Source organism: Rhipicephalus microplus, chromosome X (assembly GCF_043290135.1).
Source record: "Rhipicephalus microplus isolate Deutch F79 chromosome X, USDA_Rmic, whole genome shotgun sequence".
NCBI classification, from domain to species: Eukaryota; Metazoa; Arthropoda; class Arachnida; order Ixodida; family Ixodidae; genus Rhipicephalus; species Rhipicephalus microplus.
In genome coordinates this window covers 167,966,896-167,985,046 of record NC_134710.1, presented here as the reverse complement: position 1 = coordinate 167,985,046, position 18,151 = coordinate 167,966,896, and the positions used below count along the sequence as shown (strand labels likewise).

The 18,151-nt window shown below is 43.0% G+C and overlaps 1 protein-coding gene across 4 annotated transcripts in view; it reads right to left on the bottom strand.

Moving 5' to 3' along the window:
* Rhp (GTP-Rho-binding protein rhophilin) overlaps positions 1-18,151 on the bottom strand; it is a 233,840-nt gene that overhangs the window by 22,171 nt on the left and 193,518 nt on the right. For all 4 annotated transcript variants that reach the window (XM_037428540.2, XM_037428543.2, XM_037428539.2 and 1 more), the window contains exons 3-6: positions 8,796-8,924; positions 7,821-7,896; positions 6,550-6,627; positions 2,785-2,909 (exon numbers count right to left, since the gene is read on the bottom strand). In XM_037428540.2, the coding sequence (XP_037284437.1) occupies positions 2,785-2,909; positions 6,550-6,627; positions 7,821-7,896; positions 8,796-8,924 (408 nt within the window). The remainder of the gene's footprint in view (positions 1-2,784; positions 2,910-6,549; positions 6,628-7,820; positions 7,897-8,795; positions 8,925-18,151) is intronic.

Below are 18,151 nucleotides of genomic sequence, written 5' to 3'. Positions count from 1 at the left end.
ATACATTTCAGCACTATCCCAGCTCCCGCTCCCAAATTAAGAGATAGTTTAAAGATATGCATTTAAATACTAATCATATAAAAAAAGATGCTGCCACATGATTGTTTAGACCCATAACTTGTAGCAAATCTTTATGCTTAGTGAACGTAGAAAACGGCAATGGGGAGATATATTTGAAAGTACAAGTTGCATTGCACATTATTGCAGACAAGGCTTCCATGAAAACAGGAATGTAAACAGTGGAAAGTCATGAGCATTGACAATTATACTTCAAAACAAAGGTACTTAAAAGAATACTGCATAAGCGGCTGCTTTATTGAGATTTGATACTGAACCCACAACAGCAGCACCCCACTTTTGTTGGCTTTTACCCTTGCTATGCCCAATCGCTGTCAAGCTAGGTGTAACATAAGATATAGTTTCGCAACATCTTTTACAGCTTTAGAATCATGAAAAAGATGAAGGTGAAAAAAAATTGAGAATTCTCAGTTATATAGTTTATAGTAGGATACAACCTAAGAAGTCAGAGGAGGCCCCACCCAGATTATCGAAACGCGGCAGCAGATCCCATCATTGACTAAAGAAATAGTCCCGCTCTTGCTCTCTTCAATGTTCTCTGCAGGCGGAGTCAACAGCCGTCCAGCTCATGACATCAGTCTGGAGTACACGCCCGTTAGTGCAGGCTTGGGTGCATCCAGCTTTGAGAAGGAAATGCCGCCTACTTCTAAACTTGTAGCCGAGGACCGTAAAGTTTACAGGACAGAACTTCTTTGTTTATTTGTAAATGTTTATTTGTAAATGCTCAAATGCAAATAAATGCACTGCCCAGCAAGAGTGGCTACTGGATTCTGCGGGAATTCACAAGACATGGTGAATTCGTACCAACCTGCAAATCAGGTTAATCCAAGTGCTTAGAGTACTTATAGAACCAAGCAAAGAAACATAAAACAAAAGGAATGGTATAAAAAGTGCCACCAATATTTTCATTCACACGCCATTATACTATTATCAATAAGCACCAACTCACTAGCCAAGAAGAACATAAATTGTCCAAATGTTAACTGTATACTGAATAGCCTCTTTGCCTGAGCAGCATCTAGCTACACTAGGCACAAATATGGCAGAACTGTTCCTATGTATGATAGAAGACAACTAGTTGCTTTCGTTCGTGCAAGCAACACACACTCCTCGAGTCTACGGTGCACCTGTTGGTCTCACAGAAGGAGACAGCAGCGAATTGCATGTTTGGGTTATCACTTATCAAATGCCAACAGCGCTATCCACAAGTTCTGGCAAGCAGATAGCTGAAGATGCTTATTGTGACAGTATTGTTGGTGCTAAGTTGAGCTGGTGCACTCGTTGGTGCCCGCTGTCACGCCTTCATGAGTTTTCCTATGAGATAAGTAAAAAGGTCACCACACTCGTGCCGAAGTCAGAATCATTAGTCGACCAGTATCTGCATTTTCCAAAGAAGCAAAAGGCCTTTGTGATAAATTCTGGGGTCAGCCTCATGGCAAGAGAAGCAGGAGAAGGCGATAACAAACCTCTACGGCTTAAGAAGCCTTCCAATACACTTAACTCAACTAGGTTTTAGTCATTAATACATTTGAAAGGGTATGTGCTCATGATATTTTGCTGTATACTATATGGCATGATAAATACAGCACATGAGCTTTTCAACTCCAACAAAAGCAGTCTGCTGAACAGGACTCTACCACGCAGTGTAAATAATGATGTCCCCATTAGCATTTCCAGTGCCTGTCAAATGGCCAATGTTACACTTTAAATGGGCACTTGACTTTACTCATGTCATATGTCATTGCATAACAGCATTAAAGGCAATAGTAAAAAGCAACTTTTTAGGCACCCAACATCAGACAAACCCCCTTGTTTTGTTTGTGCTATGGTGGCTACATATGGTTATGGCTAGCCATATATGTGCATTTGGATCGCAGTGGATGATGTCTTAACTGCAAGTTGCAAATACAGACTTTATATGAACTGGTTTTGAGATGCAACATCAAATTTGATGAATGTAGTGCAGCTTGGAGCAAATTATACAGATCTGTATTGAAATACAGTTGAACCCCTTTATAAGAGACATGCACTGGGAAGCAATTCTTGTCTTTTATATGAGGTGCCTTTCATAAGCAGAGTACCACATATGCATCTTTTTTATCAACAGGTATTTCAATGTAGCCACACTGGTGTCTTTTATACCCATTTTCCTCTTACGTCAGCGTCTCTTATAAAGGGGTTCGACTGTAGCCCAATTTACACTGTTGTCGCACTCCTGCATGCTGCATATACTGCATGCTTTATCATTATTTTGATCAGTGCATTTTATGCAATTCCTTGGTGTGACAATTACATGCAGTAGCTGAATGGGCACTTTTGAGATTTCCTTAAGAAATCTTCAAATGCTTCGTCAGGTAATATCCCGTCCAAGTACCTTTTCTCAGTACCTATTGTCTGTTATTACTGCTTTAAATTAACAATGCCTAGTTTATGGTGTCTGTAATCCCATGCAGCACTCTTTGCACTGTTTATGTTAATACCATGTACAAGAACTAATCAGTTCTGGAAAAGCACTCATATAACTACAATATCTGCCTTTTAAAAAGCACACTGCCGAGCCAAAGTTGTTTTTAACAGAGCATAAAAAGCTCTTTCATAGAAGTTCTATGCACAGTGCAAGCGTTGCAACACTGGCAGTATTTAGCACAATTTACTCAGAGCAGAATTGCGATGATGCATAGAGAAGAAAAAGCACGTTCTGCCTACCACTCAAAGAAGATGCCCATGCTACGATTGGGTGGGAAGAAACGCCTGTCCACGAAATAAAGCAGGTTGTAGTACTCAAACAAGAGTTGAACACCAGCTTGGTCCCGCGTTGGGGTGCGGGCAGCCTGCACAAGAGAGCAACATTTTTCAAAACTATGAAGAATCTTACCTCTCAAGGTAATACAGTAGCTATGTCAGCTATTGTTGTTCGGGAAAGCTGCAACTAATCTTTTTCCTGGCAACCTGGCTTTCAATAAGCATACACTAAAAGTACACGCCATAGAAGCAAGCATACACATCACACCTGCTTAAAACGTGGCTGCCATCACAAAGAATCAATTGTGAACCAAGAAGTCCAATTGACTATCTTTTTTACATTAACCAATGGCATAAAAATAATAAAGCCTTATGAAGAGCAAAACATTTAATTTAGTTGTAGTCAGTACGGCTTTCCTAATAAGCTCCTTTTGTCAACCGCACTCTACCTGCCATACAATTCCAAGTTCATCATTGCGACAAATATGCACATTAAAAAAATCATTCAAAAGTACCACTATAACCAAGTCCTATATTGAAGCAAATGGCAGCTTTTGCTCATGAACATGGTGCTTGTTGTAACAATTCCGAATCGATGATAATTCCAGATCAATTTTCAATTTCAAAATCAAAAAGTGTACAACAAACATTTTGACAGTGACAGTATATATCGCACTATATAGAAACTGATTACACTAAGGCCTTTGACCCTTTAATGCCTGAATTATGAAACTGCCGAACAAAATAAAAACCGTTTTCATTTTTCAGCTTTAAAGGGGCCCTGAAACACTTTTTCAAGTAACCATGGAATGAATGCACTGGAAGAGTTTATTGCCTCACGAATTCAACGTCGCAAGAATTTTAATAATCTGTCCAGTGCAAGTGGAGTCACAAAGGTTTGTCCCATGCTGCAATTGCATTCTCTCTTCTCTCATCCTGACGAAAGCACTGGAAGCTAAGCAGAGAAGGATGGCAGGGCTGCAGAAAAACGTCACGGGCACCTCGTGACCTTGAGCACTTTTTTTTGTCGTTTTTTTTCTTCAAATGCGCGGATTTTTTAATGCAATCGCGTGCGCGCACGTGGACAAGTAGCAGCCTTCCACGGCGATCTCTGTAACAAGCAAGCGTGTCATGTTCAAATCAGCATATGACTGATAGATGGGCTTGCTACGTGTGATTTTTGGGTATATTACGTGATTTGTCGAGAGAAGAGAAAGCAATTTTTTAGGTGATTTTGATAATTTATTTTGAATTCCAGGCCGCGTGCTGCACTATAATATTTCGCTCGCGTGTTTTCAGGTGCCTCTACTACCGATCGGCAGTGTTTTCTGACCATGCTCAGAAAGTGTTGCAAGGCCCTTTCAAGTAACAACCTTTAAATGATTCTGCAGTTAAATTATCTGAAACTCAACGTTAAGACATATTTTTGATTATGTCGTAAATTCTCCATATGCCAAAGAAGCGAGGATCTTGCGACAAAAACTGTACTTCAGAACTGCGTAACATGTTGCGAGCCACCTCTTGAGGGGGCACACACCAAATGAACAAAACTATTGAGGATAGAACTTGTGTCAATAAGGCGAAAAAAAAAACGAAGAAGTGAGAGTTGTTGCACACACTTCGCACTCTCCTCTATGAGCTCCAAAACAATTGGTTCTAGCCTAAAGTACCTTGGACGAGACTGCGCTAGATTTTTCATGCTGAACACTACATGCCCCGTGAGTACTTGGCAGCCGGCAATAAAGGTGGCACGCATTTCGCGACTTACTTGCTCGAAGTTTTTCGGTATGTTCCGAATTTGCATCATCCACTCATCACATCTTCAAGCATCTACACTCCAACCAAGGTGTTAAAGCACCAGCTTCTAGAAAATTCCCCCTTAAAGGGGTGGTGCCATCGAATTTCGAGGCTAAACAAGCCTCTTGTGGGTTTCCTCTGTATGCTAGGACACTCCACATGAATGGTCGTACACAGCAAACATTTAGTATATATTTTAATTCACCTCCAAAGTGTACCTAAATGCTCACTCTCCCGACGCAAGCCCATTACGAGCACGTCCAGAACTGCTGTAGATTTGTAGGAAGGGCAACAAAAGCAGCAGTGACATTTCACTAGATCTGTAGTGCACAGGTTTCCCCTTCAGGGGGAACAAAGGTTCATCCCAGTGCACCCCCCTCTCTATATGTCAATGTATGGGTCTGACTTCACACCTCTGCCCTATTATGTCATCGTGTGAGGCTGTGTTTGCACCCTTCCCCCCGTAGGTGCTATGGGAGTGGCTGCCACCCCCTTACCCCCCTACCGTGTGCACGCCTAATGTAGTGAGGCGACCGACCTCCAGAGACCTCTGCCACTTACATACCGTCAAAGCATCGCGGCTGCTACATGTTTGCATTGCAGGTGCTTGTGCGGCATGTGTGTGCGAGAAAACCAGTGAGAGCAGACAATAATCAGCATGACGTGCGTCACAGCCTTGTGTGGCCACGTGACCAAGCTACACTGATATATAACAGCCCAATTCGGCGCCCGGAAACTGAAACCGAAAACTGTTCACATAAAAAAGATATTTTTTTAGAGAATAAATTAATCTTGGTGCATGTATCGTGCTTCCTGGAGCTATAAAAACACTGGTAACAAAGAACGTGCAAGCCCCAAAAATGGTAGCACCACTCCTTTAAGCATTCACATTCTTGCTACCAAACACAAACTAAAGAATGAATACAGGATTTACACCAATAAAAGTTGTATGCAAACAGCTGCAGTAAGTGTAGAATCACCTAGCAATATAGAGGATTAATGGCAATGTTACATGACTGTTTGCAGTATATTGTTTGGGAAAACACATATGAGCTCAAGAAATGAGTAACAGCATCAATAAAAAACTCAGTTCAGGCACAACAGGAATAAGATATGAATGATGAAAAGGATGTGTATCAGTTCTGGCCACAGCTGCATGCATTTTTTGTGGAGTAAGATAAATAGAGGAGCCAGTCATTATGCTAACTTGTCGTATGACTACATTTCACTCTGGTAAATCAATCTCCTAAAATCAATGTTCACTCCCAGCTGTTTTAGGGCACCCAAGAAATATAAACATTTCATAATCTATTCCTTTTATCATCCACAATGACTATCATCAGCAAGGAACATTAGCTTAAAAGGACAGTAAAGTGAGACAATGAATAAGTTTAGAGAAATGAATTGGATTCGGAAACCTATAATATTGTTAATTTTATCATAATAGGTTAATACCAGAGAAAAAAATCAAGACAAAAGTTTCATTTTTAAATATTGCACCGAAATTGCCTCACACAAAATACACTGGAAAAATGACACATTTCAAAGCATATTTCCACATTTGGACGGCATTGACTCAGCAAAATTTTCTGAAACTTAGTGTGTTAGGTCTATTGTCCCCTCGGATGTCAATGTACTTCATTTTTTTTGGTTAGGAACTACGTAAGACCTAGTACATACTGTCAAAATCTGCAAGATTATGATGTTTGGTGCAGGAACTTCAAGGTGGTGTTGCCAACCGCATTTTATTTTTGCACATTTTCTCGCTTACCAAGTGTCTTGTTACAGCAGGCATGGCAATTTTGGAATTGCAAGAGTAACTTACCAATATGAGCAAAACAATTTTTCTCTTTAGTACACAAGTGCACAGTGAACGCAAGGCACAGAATGGTCTCAGCTTAAAAATAAAAAATAATATCTCTCTTCACTTACCTGCCGAACATCCATGAATTCCTGAATGGCACTATCATATATAGAACTATCTTCACTGTAGTGTTCCATAATGAAGTCCTGTCAGGGAAATAGGCAAATTATGAAATTACCTCTGCGACATTTTGCACAAACAAATGTGCAGCATTACAAACATCAGACCAGAAACATGCAGGCATGTCTACCAAAACACAGGTATACAAGGTATTTTTCAGACAATACAAATCTTTTTATGAAAATTCCTTTTAAGAGTCAGGCTTCTGTCATTTTGCACATGAACTCTATGTCGAAGCATAAATACTTTTGTGCAGCTAGAATGGCGTTAACATGATTAATTAATAAAACTCATTAACTGCATTTTTATTATCCACTCAAGGGCAGTTGTTTATATTAGAAAGTTGGGGTGCGTGATAAGATATGGCATACCCGGTTTTCAGAAATCATGAAAGTTGCAGGCAGTTCGAAATATTCATCATCAAATTTAAATGGCGATATTTTAACAGATTGTGCTCGGCGTGCAGTCTCTCTCTTATGTCAGGCTGAACTACGCGTGACAAGCATGCGACAATATTTTAATCAATGCATGCCAAAGCAGAGGCTGGTCGGTCATTCAGAAAGCATTCAGATATACACACGTATACAGCTTATTGTTTGCATGCGATGACTGATGCTTGTCTGATTCTTAAACTATTCAGAGGAGCTTCATGTGGGCAGCACACTATCATTTAACAGATTGTGCTCGGCGTGCAGTCTCTCTCTTATGTCAGGCTGAACTACGCGTGACAAGCATGCGACAATATTTTAATCAATGCATGCCAAAGCAGAGGCTGGTCGGTCATTCAGAAAGCATTCAGATATACACACGTATACAGCTTATTGTTTGCATGCGATGACTGATGCTTGTCTGATTCTTAAACTATTCAGAGGAGCTTCATGTGGGCAGCACACTATCATAAAGAGTATTAGAACAGAGTGTGTGGTTCTATGACCTTGAAACATTTGTTGACAGTGTGTTGGTATCGCGATTAAATTTTACTGGAAATGCAATACTGGCCCAACATAGGATGAAACAATTGTTTTTGTTTAATTAGTTATTTTGTATGAGTGAAGAGAATAGAAGAAACCAGGAAAAGCTTTCTTTTTTTCTTGTAAACTGCAACCATACAAAGCAAGCAGACAAAATGTTCACTGGTCAAGTTACTTGATCTTGAGGGCCAATCAAGACCAAGAGGATCAAGCGTAGTAAGCCAAACAGGTAAGTAATAAACACTTGCCTTGAAAGGCTCTTTGAAGTCTATATCTTTGGTCTCCTTGAGGCCAAGAGGGATCATTGGTACCACTTGAGACTGGCTGCATAGGGGACAAGCACAGGTACAATAAGCCTTCTGAACACTGTTCATGGTTTATTCCAAACAATAAACTGACAGTGCCCAGGAAAATGCTTCGTGCTAACAGCTTTGACATACAATATATAAATTAAGATGAAAAACAAATAAAGGGATTGAGAAGATCAAGTTTTGGTTACTTAACTATATGACGTAATATAAAAATAGGCCAGAGAATGAATAAGGAAAGCCATTGTCTTATTTAATTGAGTTTGAAATTGAAATTCTGGGGTTTGACAGGTCTTAATTTGACGGCCTAGTGTTCAATAACATGAACATAAAAATAAGTTTCATATATATAATGCCCATGGAAATTCATCCTATCTGTAAAAATAATAAGGTGAAGGTAGATAAAAAGGTAACTTGCTGCAGATGGGAGCAGAATCCATGTCCACTGCATGGGCTACACCATTTAAACAACTTAAAATTCTTGAATGTGAATGTTGGGTGCATTGGTCTTCTAGAAGACCTTGCAAGTCTATCTGATAAAACTGTAGCACATACTTAAAAAAAAAAGACCAAAGAGCTTTTGTGCAAGACTGTGCAAAGCACACAGGGCAAAGGAAAAGATGTAAATGAAGAAAGTGCTTAACAGCACAAACGTCAGGAGGGGATAGAAGAGACGAGAACAGAGCGCTGAGCATCAGTGTTAAGCACTTTCTTCATCTACCATGCAGCACCAACCAGCCCAATCAAGCACCTTTGAAAAAATGTAAACTCGCAATACTTCTTTTTCCTCCGATTTTTTTTTTCTTTAACAAAAGGTTCCTAGTGCTCCTACACAGTGATAACTTTATCCATATAATATGAACACACTCCAATCAGCTTTTCATTAACAGAAGAAGAGGCGACCACCCCACTTACTTCTCGCTCTGGTAGATCTGCACAGAGCTGTTGAGTTCAGCCAGCTGCTCCTTGAGTAACTGAAGGTTTGAGTTCAGAAAGCTCAGCTCCAGAGCCACTGTCTCACGAAGCTTCTTATTTGTCGTAGCTCTGCAAACAGCAACACAAAGCTCACTAAAATTTTGGGTTCAGTGTACTCCTTGGGAAAAAAAACACTTCAGCGAAATGCCAAGTTGTAAAGACAGCATGCAGGAGGATCAGAAAAATAACTTACAAGAAGCAGAATACTTATCACATAAATGTGGTTTTGCAACACAAAAAAGTTGTCAGTAACAAAAGTGGCAACCAGAGTACAAAGTGCAAAAAAACATGGACAGGCGGAATAACACAACACATATTCTTATACATCTTCCTGTGTGTGTGTTTTTTTTTATCACACCAACAAAGCCGAATTTCCGTTAAATAGCCGTTGCATTGAGCGCCATGGCTGTGAATGCCAGATAGGTTTAAAACAGCCCATGGTGCCAATCTGAGCAGTGGGACAAATAACATCACAGCATGGGAGATGTGAAAAATTTGCAATTTAACATAAATTATTTTTTTTCAGAGTCACTTTTACAATCAATCTTGTGAGCATTTTTGATAAGACTGATAAGACTGATGTGAGCATTTTTTGATAAGACTAAGCATTTTTGATAAGACCCACCTGAATGCAAGCATTAAAATTATAAAAAGCATGTTGCACAGGTTAATATAACAAGAGCATCAGCATGCTGTATGCTTCTCTCTCTGATAAGGAAATTAGCTTTCTAAATGGTGAATTATCAATGCCCTGCCTCATACCATCTATTTTCCAGTTTTATTCAAGGCTTCCTAATAATTGTTAACTCAGTAGCTTGTAAAAGTTTAGACATACTGAATAAAACGTTTTGTAGCTGTTTATGTTTTCTAATTTGTCTTTCCCAGTTAAATGGGGATAGCACCTGCTTCCTAATTTTTCTGGTGCGGTGTGTGCCCTCTGCATTGGTTTCCCGATTTTGTTGGGGTGCAAACCCAGTTTTGAATGAGCTCTCTGCCAGCCTGCATGCGCTCAAGAGAAATTGCAAAGTGAAACATGGTGTGCGTGCATGTCCACAAGTATGCCGCCTTTAAATATTCTACCAGAATTGCAGTATGACCTTATCTGACATGTCTGTAATGACAGGCGCAATTTTTTTTCAGTGCTTTATGGCATTTCCATTTAGTCCTCCCAAACACAGTTCACAGAAAAAGTTGCTGCAATGTATAATGAGAATATTTAAAAAATGTGAACAGCTTGCACTACTGGTGCAAGGCTGGACTAACAGAGGAGCTTATTGGTTGGCCTATATTGTTAGTGAGGTATTACTTAAATGATCATAATTATCAATATGTAATTAACACGGTTTTAATGACAAAGGTCCCAATTGGCAACTTGAATATGAATATACTAAAATATCGTAATTAGCACTGCTTTAATTACAAAGGTCCGAATTGTTAACATCTTAAACATAATTTTTAAATATCTTAATTAGCATTTCTTAATTATGTAATTACAGTTAACGTGGCATTTGGTCTCAGTGTCTGTCGCTTTGTTCTGCTGTCTTCTCGCGTTCTTTCTCTTCTCTCACCTGTTATGTAGTTGTCCCTTTTTTTTTTTCCTTCGAAGACCCACCAACTAAGGAAACACCTACACTACATATGCGTCATGTCAACCTGAATAGTTGTGACGTAGAAAGGCCTAATATCTGGCAAATTACTGCGCGATGCAGAAAGATGTACTATAACTAACCCCATTTCGAGAATGTACATCGCCAAGAAGAAACTGTCTTCATTTATAGTCAATCTTAAGTTAAAGACGAGGACAGGACAGCATGAGCGTGCGCTGGTCGAGTTACTGCGTTGCACGCGCTAGGCGCAGCTTAGTTTCCCGGCCACGTGAGAGGGTGGAACAAAAAGCTTAAACAGTTTCATAGTTCAAAGCACAACTCCATTTAAAAATGCTAATCAGCCTTCGTTATCACTTTTTACACATTTGCAATAAGGCTTCGTTTCGGTCTTCACAATCTAGTACACAAAGCTGCCGTATTACTGAAAAGTCGATTCGTCGGAGAAACTTAGTGCGTAGCTTAGGCAGGCGTTTAAGTGTCGCAGTACATGCGTGCCCAATATTTGTTGCATAACGCCGCTCAAAGTACTTTCACGTATCACATCAGTGCGCCGAGATGCGCCGATGCTCCACGGTCGCGCTGTAGGCGCTGTAGGGCAAACAGCGCCCCCTTCGCGGGGATTTCGCACGTGTGCATTTACTACCGAAGCCGGTGTCGCTGGGCAACTGACGGGATCGCGAACGTGCCAAGGCCTCGCGGGGAACATGACGCAGCGATTCTCTACCCGATTCCGGCCCCTGGTGGGTGAATGGCGCCACAAGGGGTGGACTAGGCCACACCAAAACGACATTCTAAAGGATCCGCGCGCGCGCCACTGCAGGTCATGCATTTTGCAAAAGGCCGCCAGATAGGACAGCGAAACGAACAACACGTTTACCACACCAAGGAATGAGAAGAATCCTCGATCATCGGATGCCACGATCACAATAAAAAGGATCCGGTATAAACGTGCCCGATGAAAAACAACACATGCTGTCGAAATGAAAAAAAAAAGAAGGACGGAACGACCTTGGTCGTATGGCATCTCTGTTGCGCGATGATTATGCAATATTCGCCACATCTGTGAATCTTATAGAGACTGGAAGCTTCCATCTGAGCGCAATTTCCCAGAGAGAAGCTTGCAAGCTACAACGCTATCGATAACTGCTCATTCCCGTCACGTAAAACAAATTGTATTACGAGGTAGCATCAGATTCGTAACGACGCAAAATTTAAATACGACATGCTCTCCACGACTCGTACCAAACTACCGATTGCATTTCTACTTTATTAACAAGATATCGTCAATTGCTTCCTTGCAATAGTCATTCAGTGAGTTACAATAGATATAGTCAAGTAGTATCATTAGACTAATATCCCGACTCGTGGTGCGCGTCTTGTACTATGAGGCCACTTTGAAAATCCATCGCGCCACAAGAATTTCTTAACGCGGCCTTCCTTAGCGGGGCCGAAATGAGCGAGCCCACGGCGCAAGTAAACAGGCATGGTGCGCATTTGCCGTTCCTGTATCTACCTCGATAAGAGTGTACTGCGAAGAACAGCTATTATAGGTAACATTTCTCTGGCATCTCGATCAATTATACAAAAACTTAAATGACGCTTAAAAGCTGCACAAGTAAAAAAGCTTTTTATATACACTTCTCGACTATCACGTTTTTCCTTAATTTCGGCGTTGACGTAATAAGAAGAGGAAGCCGACATCGTTTCTAAATTTGGGGCAAAAGAAGACCTGAGCGGTGGCACACGTCTCGGCGCGGGACAGCCGTAAAAAAAAAAGCGAGAACGTGGCTTGGCAGCATGTCCACGGTAAGGAGACCACCGCTCAACTTTCATGCACACGGGGGCCTAGAAGGAAAGGGAGAGAAAGAGAAAAGAAAGAATAGCCTGCAACAAGGCGTTTCCGAGGCGTACGACGCGAGGGGCGAGGCGTGGCACGCGAAGCGTGAAGTGGCACATCACGCGCGGCGGAGATCAAGACGCACAGGGGTCCGGGACCGGTATAATATGCAGGACATCGGCGTGCACCCACGACGAAGAGACGTGACCCTGAAAATGACATGCACGGGGCGAAAGAACGCTTTCGCCCAAACTGGTTTCGTTTTTCCTTTCGACGAGAGAGAGCGCACCACTGCTTCCCCGCCCTCTCTATCATCATCTCGACGACACTCATTACACGCGATGGCACACGACACCGCGCGCACGACGCGGTCCAATTAAAGAGCGCGCCGCTGGGGTCGAGCACCGCCGAGGCCGCCACCGTGACGCGTAGCGAAACGGGAGGGGCATGCCACCGACCGCCGTGTCCACCCGACGCCATCCGCGGCCCAGATCGCACGAAGACAAAAGCGGCAACAGCGCCACACGCAGCGCGTTCCCAAGGGCGCCACGGCGCGGTTCGCTTCAAGGTCAACGCGAGAGGCCCAATTTACTCGGCGGCCCGGCCCAAAACCACGACCCGATTTTTCGGCTCGTTATCATTACGCCTCGCTCCCGTGCGAGCCGACCACAGCTCACCTTCAGTGTCTTCGGAATTCTCCCACGTCTAAACAGCGCGTGATTAGCGCAAAGACGACCTCAATAAGGGCTATTCTCCCAGAGAGCCGCAGAGAGATCGAATAGTAACGATAAGGTAATGCACACTGCCTAACGGGTCCACTTGCCCCGACTCTTTTTTTTTTTTTGCTTCTCAAAACTTTCACTTGAACTCACTGTATCCTGGTCATACTGTTCCTTTCATTTCGCATACTTCTAGGGACTAAGCTCCTTATAGCACGGCTTGTGCGTCCCGTTGTCGTAAGTGCGTTACCTGTGACACACACCCGCTTACCAGTGGCACATATCCTCATGTCCACATGTTACGAAAAACGTAGCACGGCGTCGTTATCACGCTCTCGGTGTTGACAAAGCGCTGACAGCACAAATGTGGTACATATTCTCGTTTAGTCTTTGGATTGTCCGCTGGATGGTGGTACTGGTATATGATGAATATATGATAAAAAGAAGCGAGATGGCGGTACTTTCACTAGATGGACGTACGCACGGACGGACAGACAGACACACGCACGGACGCACGTGAGGATGGACTGACGCACGGACGGACAGACGGATGCACGAACGGGCACTCGTACGGACGCATGGACGCACGGATGGAAGTACACCAACGGATTGGCGGACGCTTCGCCCCACTCATCATCATTCATTCCGTGGATATGCAGTGATTTTTTTTTTTTTCGGCGGCATGGGATCTTTGCTACGACGCACTTACCGGGATACTAGATTACACTGTTGTGAAAAGACCGGTTTACTCTCCATGTACTCTGTCACGCAAGCGATGCACAGACGTCGACAGAAGAGGTATAATCACCACCAGCCTGACTACGCCCACTGCAGTGCAAAGGCCTACCTCATGCTCCGCCAATCAACTCGGTCATGTGCTTCCTGCTACCACGTTTTACCTGCGAACTTTTTAATCTCATCGGCTCACGTAACTTTCAGTCTCCCCTTCGTGCGTTTCCCTTAGTCTCTGGGAATCCAGTCAGATAACCTTAATGACCAGCAGTAATCCCGCATATGCGTGCTATACGTGCCCGGCCCATGTCCATTTCCTCTTCTTGATCTCAACTATGATATTTTTAACACCGGTTTGTTTTCTAATTCACTCAGCTCTCTTCTTGTCTCTTAAGATTACACCTATCATCTTTCTTTCCATCGCTAGTTGCGTCGTCCTCAATTTAGGCTGAACCCACTTTGTAAGCCTCCAGGTTTCTGCTCCTTAAAAGATGCAGCTGTTATATACCTTCCTCTTGAGGGTTAGTGGCTGAATACCATTCACGATTTGGGAATGCTTGCCGAATGTGATCCGCCCCATCCTTATTCTTCTAGTTATTTCACTCTATTGGTTTGGCTCCGCGATTACTACCTGCCCTGAGTAGACATATTCCTTTAGAACTTCCAGCGCCTCTCCACTTATCGCAAAGTGCCGTTGTCTGCCGAGACTGTTGCACATTCATTTAACTTTGTGCATATTAATTTTCAGACCTACGACGCGTAATGATTCCCGAAAGAATCATTGACATAGCCCCAGAAACGAAAAGGTGCTAGCGAGATCCCCGAGTGATGGGACATTTCTGTGCAGGGGAAAGCGCGAAGCCAGCTCCACACATTGACATTACAGATTGGGGAGGTGCGGCGAGAGGGGGGCGCAATGTCAGCCCCATACACTGACATGATAAAGAAGGGCGCGCAGCGACGTACCCCCCCCCCCCCCCCCCCGCTGAATGGGAAACTTGCGCCCGCTTATGTATGCGGGTATGGATCACAGGTGATTGACATTTTACATCTACCCAGGAACGGCGAGAACAGACATTAGTATTTAAAAAGCAAGAGCGCCGAGAGAAACGGAAATCGCCGGCTCTCACTTGACGAATGGAAGAGTATTGCTACGAAGCACTGTTCGAGATATCAGCAAAGACGTCTATGTTTAGGCCTCCCTAAGTTTGTCGCTACTAATGTTCTTTATCATAAAGCATATCTGCCCTCTCTACAAACCAGGTTTCACATATTGACTGTTCAAATATTTCTAAACATCTATGCCTCCCCAAAGAGACACTCCCAATATGCGTTTATAAGTGAGCCATTCATATTTTTTTTTATTGTGAGTGGTCTCCACTACATCGACCTCAAATAGTTTATGCGCGAAAACTTCTAGAGCCATTAGGGGTAAAAATCCTCGATGTGAGTTTCTCACAGGTACAGAATCCTACGGTAACCGAAAAATGCTTAACTTTTACCTATCAAATATTTGAATGGGTTGCTCGAAGGCCATCTCAATAGCCTACAGATAAGTTCAGTTATAACCACAGATGCTTCCGTTAATGCCGAGAAAGCAGGAGTGGGCATCTACTCAACAGCATTAGATTGGTCTTATTCAGTGCGACTGCCCGATTTTACACCGATATTTCAGGCAGAATTAATGGCAGTGATTCTGGCCATAGGCAAGCTCCCAACACATCTTTTCGGTTGTTATACTGACCGATTCTTTGTCCGTTTGCACCGCTCTGACAATACCAAAGACATCGCCCTGTTTATTCGAATTTTATACATATATATCTGATCACGTTCGTGTTGTCCGTTTGGTTTCGGTGTCAGGTCACACTGGACTAACACTAAATGAAGCGGCGGACACAATGGCGGCAGAATCATTTCAGGGCCCCGTCCTGAATATTCAGAGAAGCTGCTGCCTAGATACAATCACGCTATTTCGATATTTCTGTATACGGCAGCAACACATGTGCACCAACTCTTCTGTTCCAAATGGCGCAGATTTTCAGCACCTTAAGTTTCAAGGGTACAACTCATGGTGTGCAACAAGTAACATTTACTAAATTGCGATGCAGGACTCCACCTTTTAACTTTTATTTATACAGACCTGCATTTTTCTTTCCCCCCCCCCCCTCCCATCGTCACCATTGTACAGAAACAGAAACTATAGAGCACTTCTTCACAGAATGCAGCAGGTATCGAAATTTAAGGCAAAAATTTCTAACCCCAGCTTTTCGAAAACACGAGCTTGAGCTGTCTGACGCGGTACTACTCTCCCTAGGGGCTTCGGCGCTAGGTCATTGCAACAGGTACATATATGGAGCGATATATAACTATATAAAAGAATCAAAACGACTACAATGCTAATCTTACAAGTACATACTCATTACTTATTTTTGCATTAGTCTATTTCATATATTCTTTACTGTATATTTATTTTTATTTATTTTATTTTTAAACAATTCATAATTGCCTGTTATCACAACTAAACTTTTTGTTGATATAAAAATTATTTAGGCATTCCCCTCCTCTTTTTTTTTGTTTCCCCCGAAATCCCACTGTCGCGCGATTCATGGCCCATTCCCCGTGGTAAGATGCGCCATTGCTTTTGGGTCCAAGCAACCAACCTGCGAACTTGGCTCTGCCTTGTGTACCTGGCGCTGGGTGTCTGCAAGTATATTCTGCAACACCTTTCTTCTCCCCGTAACAATACAAATAATGAGTAGGGGTTTAACGTAGCAATTTATTGGTTGATATGTGGGGTTTGACGTCCCGAAGCCACTATATGATTACGAGAGACGCCGTAGTGGAGGGCTCCGGAAATTTCGACCACCTGGGGTTCTTTAACGTGCACCCAAATCTGAGTACATGGGCCTACAATATTTCCGCCTCTATCGGAAATGCAGCCGCCACAGCCAAGATTTGATCCCGCGACCTGAGCAGCAGACGAGTACTATAACCACTAAACCACTGCGGCGGGTGACGAATGGAAAGAATGAACGTCAGGCGATACAAGCAGGAATCAAACCCAAGCAGCCTGCGTGGAAGTCAGGTACTCTATACCACAAAGCCACGCCAGGTATTGAAACTGCTTCGAAGACTCCATGCAGAGGTAACGTCACTGCCACGTCAATGGGGCTCTCAGTGCTGGCCATCTAATTTTATAATAAGGCAATAAACATTAGATATGTACTTCAAGGGCATATATAGACCTCGTGTCAGGTATACAGCAGTCTAATAAATATCACATTTTATCTGCTGCTACGATTCAGCAACACATTCAAGCGTTGCTCGAGTGCCACGAGACGACGCTGCTTATAGCTGCTCTGACCTCGTGGCCCCACAAGCCCTTACTGTGCGAGCAAAAGCAGCGGTACCGTCGAATGACGTCCCGGACTGAGGATGCGTGTAGGGTTCTTACGCTCTCTTTTATAAAGTTTCTCACCACCACCACCCCCTAACTAAAGTTACGTATGATATTGACATACCGTAAGGTCAACTATACGCTTCGACAATACTGACGCCGGTGCTCTAACCGGAGTTGTGACGTTACGTGAGACGCTAGCGTTGTCTGCGTTCCCAGTAAGCCCCCCCATGTGCACACAACTTACACACTTGCAAAAACACGTCGATCCAACTCGAAACGCTCGACTCGCAGGAAAAAAAAAAAAAACAGCGTAGCCAATTACTCGCCAGATGCTTCGTATCAAACCGACTCCTACAAGGCATGGGGTACATGAAGGGCAGTCACCCATAACGATACAGTTTGTCTCGAACCGGCAATTAGAATTCTAGCTACGGGTTCAAATAATTTTATTATCTGAAATTATTAAAACATTCATTTATTTCTATGTGGTTGTTTATATACCTCGCTGTAAATTTAATCATGGTGCTAAGCAGCAAGAAAGAAAAAAACATATTCAGCCCTAGTATATAAGGAAAAGCCCGCGCACGAAATTCAATCACAGAGCTACAAGCTGAAGTAACCATGCTGCTACGGCTCATCCCATAAACCACACGGAAAGTATCAAACGATATCAACTATAGCTGGTCTCGACACACATTCCTCGAAACCATTCACTCACACAATAGCGGATTCCCTCTACATTCTGCTTTGCGGAGGCGCGGTTGCATGCCCTCACCAGCGAGCCGAGACGCGCAGATCGTCGATCGCTGCGCGCAGGCCACGGCCATTGTGCACTTCTTAGCCGAGTTTCTCGTATATTTGTGACCGTTACCCAAAATCACCGGCCCCTCACTGCTTATAAACAACCGGGCATGTGTAATCACGTCGCTGCACGTTAGAGGGTGCACTGACGAAGCGAAGAGAGCATGCTTACAAAGTAAAGCACGGCACCAGTTCGCGGC